Source organism: Dromaius novaehollandiae, chromosome 2 (assembly GCF_036370855.1).
Source record: "Dromaius novaehollandiae isolate bDroNov1 chromosome 2, bDroNov1.hap1, whole genome shotgun sequence".
Taxonomy (NCBI): domain Eukaryota; kingdom Metazoa; phylum Chordata; class Aves; order Casuariiformes; family Dromaiidae; genus Dromaius; species Dromaius novaehollandiae.
This window is the reverse complement of record NC_088099.1, coordinates 48,880,748-48,888,110: the sequence shown is the minus strand read 5'-3', so window position 1 is coordinate 48,888,110 and position 7,363 is coordinate 48,880,748. Positions and strand designations below refer to the sequence as shown.

The window sequence follows — 7,363 nt, the reverse complement described above, 5'->3', positions numbered from 1 at the left end:
TTCCTCTGTGCTTTGACTCTGTCATTCACCCAAGGGGCAGCACTTCAACCCCAGCAGCCTTCCAGCTCTCACACCTACTCCTCTTTATTCTGTTTAACATCACACACTGATTGCACCTGGTTTGCTTAACAAGGGCCCGTTTCACTTTGTGTAATGTGGAGACCAAGCAGCAGTACCCAGCTGGGAGAGCAGAGTGAAACAGTTCCCGAGCCCCCTTATTGCAGGGGGTGGGGGAGTTTCTCTCTACTCTTCTTTTTATGTCAGTCCTCTTTAGTGACTAGTAAGCAAGTGGGTAATTCGTATGTGTATGAGCAGGTGAGGACATGATACGGTGGGATACTTGCTATGCAGTGCTAGTTGTGCCGCTGTAGATGGATGACATGGTTTTTTCTACATGGCTACACATAGGTCAACAGGCCCTTCACAGCTCTGATGTTAGAATTGCCCTGGTTCAGGATTAACACGTGAGCATCTTTGCAGGCATGTCTGTAACGTGCTGATGTTGGGCACTGACCTAATGTGGTGTCGGTTTGTATATGGGCGATCAGATGAGTCTGTGGTAAGACGGACTAGAATCAGCAGTTCCTTTCTTACAGGTGTGCCTAATCCTGGCAGCTGGGCTTGTGGATGGAGTTGGGCTTGCTTGTTTTTAAGCCTGAGGACTGGGAGACTGACTACAGTCAGGGTGCCATTTCCCGTTCATGTGAAGCCTGGGAATGCTGCGGCATCTCACAGCTTTGCAAATGTTTTCAGTTGATTTCTAGGCATCCTGGATTTAGATTACCAAGCAAACCATACTGGCTACATGAGAGGAGTCCTCCAGTATTTCTTACATAACATTTTCAGTATATTTGCTCCGTCTCAAGTAAAAGAGAAATATGCCTTGCAAAACCATGTACAGAAAAGAACAGGTAAAAATACCAATTTCTTTCCAAAGGAACTGAATTTAGCTCTTTGTCATGTCATTCTCCCTTTTTACCTCCCTGTTAAAGTACACAGAATCAGAAGATGAGGGCTCTCATGTGATTGTCTTCTCTTGGCAAGACTCTCAGGAAGTTTTTACCCTTTAAGTAAAACAGCATTTTCTAGGAGGCTCTTTCGTGTTCGACCATGAGGACCACAGGTAACATATTGCATAGCTTTTATCCCACTGTGAAAAGATGTATTCCCAAAGTGCTCATCCATGTCCACATACAGCCACATCTTAACAGCTACCCTAGTCACCTCATAGGGAAGTAGTGCGTTACTCTTTGATTCAGAACAGAAAATCAAAAATCTAAAAGATCCACCGTAATGTTACATTTTTTTAGTTTTAGGAAGCCTGTGGCTTGGATTCAGATTGGTGCCGAAGCGCGTGTGTGGGACAGGGAGAGAGACAGGGTGAAGATGCCTTTGTGGCCCCCCAGCCCCAGGGTGGCCACATCTCCATCAGATTATAGGTACCAGGTAGTAAAGTTTTCAGGTTACTCCAACTACCTGCAGCCACTGGGACATTTCTGCAGGTGGGAACAGCTGGACCAGATGTGCCATGATCGTAATTGCCTTTTCTGTTATCAGACACAGCTCACCTCGAACAAGGCATATGTTTAATGATGCTATGCTAACCCTGCCTCGCTGCAGCTTCCCTTTTATGCAAACAGCCAATAAACCTGAGCAGCCAGTGGCATGAAGCAGCCAGCTGGAGCGCGCGAGTGAAGCCCCTGCTGTCTCATTGCCTGCTCCTCACCAAGGAGAGACCTCAGAGGACAAAGGCTGTTTCAGTTGGTGAACATCACAGAACAGGCAATCTCAGAAGCAAAACTGAAAATTGGTCCCACAATAACCGTTCTGGGTTACTCAAAGAGAGAACATCAGTTTAGGCAAAGCCACTCCATGTTCCATGATATTCTCTACTTGTAAGAGCCTATTTTCAATCCATCATTTAAGCTTCATTCACCCCTACTGTTCCCATAATACCATTACAGCATGCAATCTAGCACTTAGCTGTGTAGCACTGAAACACCATTTTGCTCTGAAACACTGTTTTCATTCCTAAGGTAGGAAGGAAAGTCTTAGAAAAGAGAGGGACCGTAAGGAGTCTGGATTCAAAGGCACTAGCAGTCTAAGCATATACGGTGGAAGTTTCTAACCATCAGATTTCAAGCTCCTCTAATAAATTGAAGAGAGATTTCTGCTCCTTTGAAGGGGACACTATGTCCCTTCTGTTGAGGCTGTTCACTCTGCAGGAAATAATTCAGGACTCATTGGGCTGGAGCTGAGCAGCTGTGAGTCCAAAGCATAATGGTTAAGACCTTCACTCAGGAAAAAAAGGAGGTCATTCTGGTCCTTCCTCCTGTAAGACACTGCTGGAGCAGGAACTGGAAGCTAGGACTCCTGTCTAAGTCTTAGCAAGCTAATATCTAAAAGAGTCTTGAGCAACATGACTACCTGGACAGGTTTGCCCATGTCTTCTGTGGTCCTGGACCCCATGGGTGCCTTGGGTTTGTTTGGAGCACAGTGACCACCCCACTGCCTCTGTAGCTTGCCCCCCTGGTCTCCCCCCACAGAGTTTGAGGATCCCAGTTGGGCTTAACTGGGAGGGAGACACGTGAAGGCTCCTATCAGTCAGCACTCAGGCAGTGCTGGAGTCACGCAGAGGATACACACCTGGCACGTGAGCCGTAGGGACTGCTACGGGCAATTGAGCCCGTCTGGTCTGACTGGCATTGTAGCTTGACAGTCGAAAGTAAAGGAGTGACCTAAGTAATTTCACAATAAAAGAAGCGTAGGTAAGGGATGGTCACTGAGTGGGAACACTCAGCGCCAGGCTGAGAGAGGTCATGCAACTTCAGACTGCTCCGAAGCCATTGCAGGATGCTGTACCAAACACACACTGCCTGCACTGAAAGCAGCCTCAGTGACTATTCCTACCAATCAAGTATATTTAGCAGCAGATTGTAAATGACAGTGAGGAAAAATAACCCATTTGACAGGTGTTTTGCTTAGAAATACCTTTATTTTATAAAGCCACAGTTTGTTCTGTAAAGTTTTACCACACTTATAAAAAAGAGGTTGACAATTCTCAGGGGGAAAAAAAGCTGAAAACATTTCTTGTAGTTCAGGGTTACACAAAGGTTATATTTATAATATATATATTTATTTATAATTTGGAGACAGTCAAGAGGAAACTGCAATACAAGGGCAGCTATGGGGTCATATTTCAGACACTTGCTCATGTCCTACAAATAGAGTTTCTTGACAGAAGGGGTTTACGAGGACCATACCACTGTCTCGGTAATCGCCGTTGGCTGGGGAGCGTGGCTCGGAGAGGTGGTCCTAGGAGAAAGAGAGAAAAACAGCATGAGTACTCCCCATCCCATCACCCTCTGCGAGTACACAGGGCAGCCCGCTGCTGTGCAAATGCTTGTGAAAAATGGACTGTTTTTTTTAACCACTTGGACATATGGTCCCAATGCTCAGAAACTGCGTGAATTTTTGGGTGCCCCAGTTCAGGAGCTGTTCAGGAACTTTGGCAAGTTAGCCAAAGGCAGTCGGAGCTGTGAGTGAAGAGTTCCTCTGATAATCAGGCTGATTTTTTCTCAAACTGGGAACCCCAAAGTCCACTGTAGCAACAATTTGCTGCCTGTCAGCCAGGTCTGACTCCTCCAAGGTGCATTTTCAGCTTCTTTTTAAGGGCAGAAAGCCAAATATATGGTTCCAAGCTAACGGAGAAATGTCCCAGTTCAGTAATGTGCTGATCAGTTTTAAATGACTCAAGTGACAGCTTTTGGAGACTATCCCACATGCAAATAGTGCAATAATTTGAAAACTATTTCTGGGTAAGTCTAAACCAGAATCATACTTTAGCCTGAGCTAAATGATTGCCAGGAAAGTGGAATTAATGAGGTGCTTGTGGGTGGTAGTCTAGTCACTTCTCAAAGGCTTCTTTCTGAACACAAATTTTTGTAATTTAACCAGAGATGAGTTCATCGGCTAGCTGATGAGCTAGCTCTCTTGAAAATCTTTTTAGCTTCAGCCCAAACTGTCCACTGTTTCTAATTTCTAGATACCTTTGAACTAAGTCAAATTACTCTTCTCTGTCTTTGAGGCCAGATAATACAACATTTCTATCAGTAGGATCACCTGCCCATATATGAATTATCCCACCAAATCAGTCAGAAGCCTTGAGTAAAGGCCAGTGTACACCAGTACTACACACAGGCTGATGTTCTGATTTTTTATGTACTGGGAACACTTACTCCCTAAACGATTATTTGAGAAGCTACAGGCAGCTCCTGAGACATGAGTGCACAAATTTTCTTTACATCATTAATTGCCACTACCCCCACTATATAATGCAATGTGGGACATGCACACTGGAGAGCTTAGAAGGACTGACTGTCAGTAACAGATTGGCCAAAGAGTGCTCCTACTCGTTCGTGGTAGGGCTAGACATTGGCTACAGGCTCAAACGAAGAGAAACTGGGGAAAAAAATTCACCTAGTGGTAGTTACTGCTGAAGTCTCGGCCCAGGAGCACACAGCAGCATAGAGCATAACTGCAAAGCCTGGGAATAGGATGACAGCCAGTTTCTGGTGACATATTTATTGCATCTCATAATACACTTGTGTGAGTGGGTCCTTCTTGAAAAGTTGTTTCCCTGAACATGCATAGGGATTTCAAGGCTTTATTAATACTTTTTTCCTCTCCCTTTCTCCCAGCATGGTTTCAGTTAAATTTTTCAGACACTAGTTATGCAAGTGAGGTACCTCTGAAGTCTCCAGAGACTGGATCTCTCTCGGTAACTCTACAGCATGCCTGTTGAAGTAGTCCATGGTAATAGCGTTATTCCAATAGCTCAAATTGTTTTCTGGGTTAGATGTCTTTTTCTTCCTCCTCATGCAGCAGACTGTCAGCAGAACTGCTGTCAATAGAAACATGTCAAGAAATTGGTTATTTCCTTTCAATAAGGATTCATCAGTTACACGGATTTGTTTTTTAAGTTACCTAAGGAGAGTGCTGGCGACCTTCATTCATACAGTTAACTCTGAGTTAGCACTTAACTCTCAGTCAACAAAACCACACAATTAAATCAGAATCTGGGCCAAGCAGATGAAGCTTTGGGCTTGGCAGGATATGCAGTTCTTATTTTCTTTTTGATGTAAGTTCATAATCTTCAAGACAAAGCCACCCTGCTCATGAAAAGGCTTTGGTGTCATAACTGGATATTATTTTAATCCCTAAGCAGGGATTCATAGACCCTCTAGGACGGAGGACACTTCACAGAGATGCAAAGGAGGCCACTATGCAGATCTTCTCCTAGTGTGTTCGGACCCTGCAGTGATAAGCACGTTAGCAAATGGGCAGTGAGAGATACCTATCCTAGCCTCAAATATCAGATTCATAAATACCTTAGCTGTACACCTTCAGTACCAAAACTTTCTTCTCTAAATTGCTCTGACTCTTGTCCCTGCCACCTCACATACATAGCTTGGCTTTTCAGTATTTTGTGGCCATGCTCCATAACATGAGAGACTGGCCGTGGGGACAGACAGGCTCCTCGGCAGGGGAGACCTGAGGTGGAACCAGGGAGCCTCTCTGGCGCCTTTTTGTGTAGCTTACATTTTCCAGGCTAGTGTTACTGGCCTTCAGAAAACATCCTCCCCCAGGTCAGCCCAGAACTGGGATTTTTTTTTGTCTGTCTGTATCACCTATATCAGGATATGGGGTCTACTGATAAGATGGCTGGAGCATAATCTGTTCCCTGCGCTTGCCTGGGCATTGGTGGTGTCTGGGTTGCCTTTTTCTCATAGCCGTGGAACACATTTTAGCTTCTGAGGGCTGAAATACTTGAGCTTAAAGTAGAGCAGTTAGGCAAAACTATGTGACCAGAAAGTGAAAATTGTTGATTTAACTGTCTGTTTGGTCTTCAGGTCACAGATACCCGCTGATCGCAGTGATGCTAGAATAATGCTTCCACAGCAGGCTGGCTGGACACAGGGATGGGTGAGTGTACTTTCTGGAATCGCTTTCAGTTTAGTCATCTCTGTTCCAGTTCAGATTTGTAATCTTGGCAATTTTATGAAAGCTAGCCAAACCCACTGGAACGAACCAACTGCTCCCACTGGTCCTTGCTCAGGCAGAATTTGAGGCTTAGGCTTTATTCAGTGGAGTAAGGCACACGCTTTGTGTGCTTATTTTATACTTGTGGAATTAATTGAACATTTGTGCCCGTAATCTACCTGATTTGTACTGACAGACAGGTAGCTGGATATGTACTTACTTTGATTTGCACGCATGAAATAAGGAATGCCCTGCTGTAAATTCACTACATAATTTCTAAACCCCTCATGACAGGAAAGAAGAGAGAAAATGTTCATGAAGCAGCAAAATATATTATTTCCTCAGTTACGGCCAAAATTAATTTATTAGAGTTATAGCCTAGAGGGAAGAAAAGACAGCAGAGAGGTCAAAGCTGCTTTGTATGTTTTGACAAACACTGCAACTACCCATATGCCATGGATCTAATTTCACATCCCATCTATTCACATAAGACGGCAATACAAAAGTGCAGGCTAGAGCTCTATTTAAAATAAGCTACTAAGACAAATTGTTAATGGGTTCGAGTTCAGGCATTTTATGTCTCACTCAAAGGAAAAGGTGAGTTCATACTATAAATCTTCTTATGAAACTAATGGAAAATCTCCTGCACCATTCCCACACATTTCAAAAAGTAGGCCATCATCAAACTTACTGTTACCCAGTCTTAGACTCATCTTGCTTCAGCCTTTCCATCAGCATTAACCTTCTGGCGGGCTGACGGTGCAGCTCGTGCCGGTGAGCCAGCCAAGCCGCCCTGCCCGGGGAAGCGCCGATCCTCGCCACGGGCTGCAGCACTGCCCCTTACGTCGCTCAGGCCCGGGAGACTGGTACCCACCTGAGGTCGCCAACCTGGCCTGCGGGCGTGTTAAGGTTAGCAAGTGAAGCAGGACATGCATTTAGTCCTCCCCGTCTTCGGGCTGTACTAGGAGAGCAGGGGTAGGGCGAGTAGCCCTCCGAGCTTTTCGGTACGCCAGCAGCAAGCTGATAACATTGCTGAAGTAGCCTGAAGATACAGGAGCCCTGGTAAAGCTGACTCGATCTCTGTGCAAATATTTTGAAATCCCCAGGTTTTACAGCTTGGAAAATACTGTGGCTGCTGTCAGTGAAGTAATGGATTTGGGTTTTGGGTGCTGAAAAGCTTGTGACACTGAGCAGAGGGAGGTCTCTGCTTTTTCACCAGGAACAGGGCCTGTCACGTGCAGCTCTCTTTGCTGTGAGGCAGTAATGCTCTTCTCCATTAATTATGCTCTTGGCCTGCGACCTCAGTGCACAAATGAGCAAA

At 45.1% G+C, this 7,363-nt stretch overlaps 1 protein-coding gene and 1 long non-coding RNA gene across 9 annotated transcripts in view; one reads left to right on the top strand and one right to left on the bottom strand.

The window, feature by feature from the left end:
- LOC112979665 (uncharacterized) overlaps window positions 1-7,363 on the top strand; it is a 74,402-nt gene that overhangs the window by 29,550 nt on the left and 37,489 nt on the right. For both annotated transcript variants that reach the window (XR_010387677.1, XR_010387675.1), the window contains one exon: window positions 5,913-5,985. This is a non-coding gene — a long non-coding RNA (uncharacterized LOC112979665). The remainder of the gene's footprint in view (window positions 1-5,912; window positions 5,986-7,363) is intronic.
- TMEM108 (transmembrane protein 108) overlaps window positions 2,976-7,363 on the bottom strand; it is a 167,433-nt gene continuing 163,045 nt past the window's right edge. For all 7 annotated transcript variants that reach the window (XM_026094037.2, XM_026094034.2, XM_026094035.2 and 4 more), the window contains 2 exons: window positions 4,749-4,903; window positions 2,976-3,315 (listed from right to left, as the gene is read on the bottom strand). In XM_026094037.2, coding sequence (XP_025949822.2) covers window positions 3,193-3,315; window positions 4,749-4,903 — 278 coding nt within the window. In that variant the 3' untranslated portion in view covers window positions 2,976-3,192. The remainder of the gene's footprint in view (window positions 3,316-4,748; window positions 4,904-7,363) is intronic.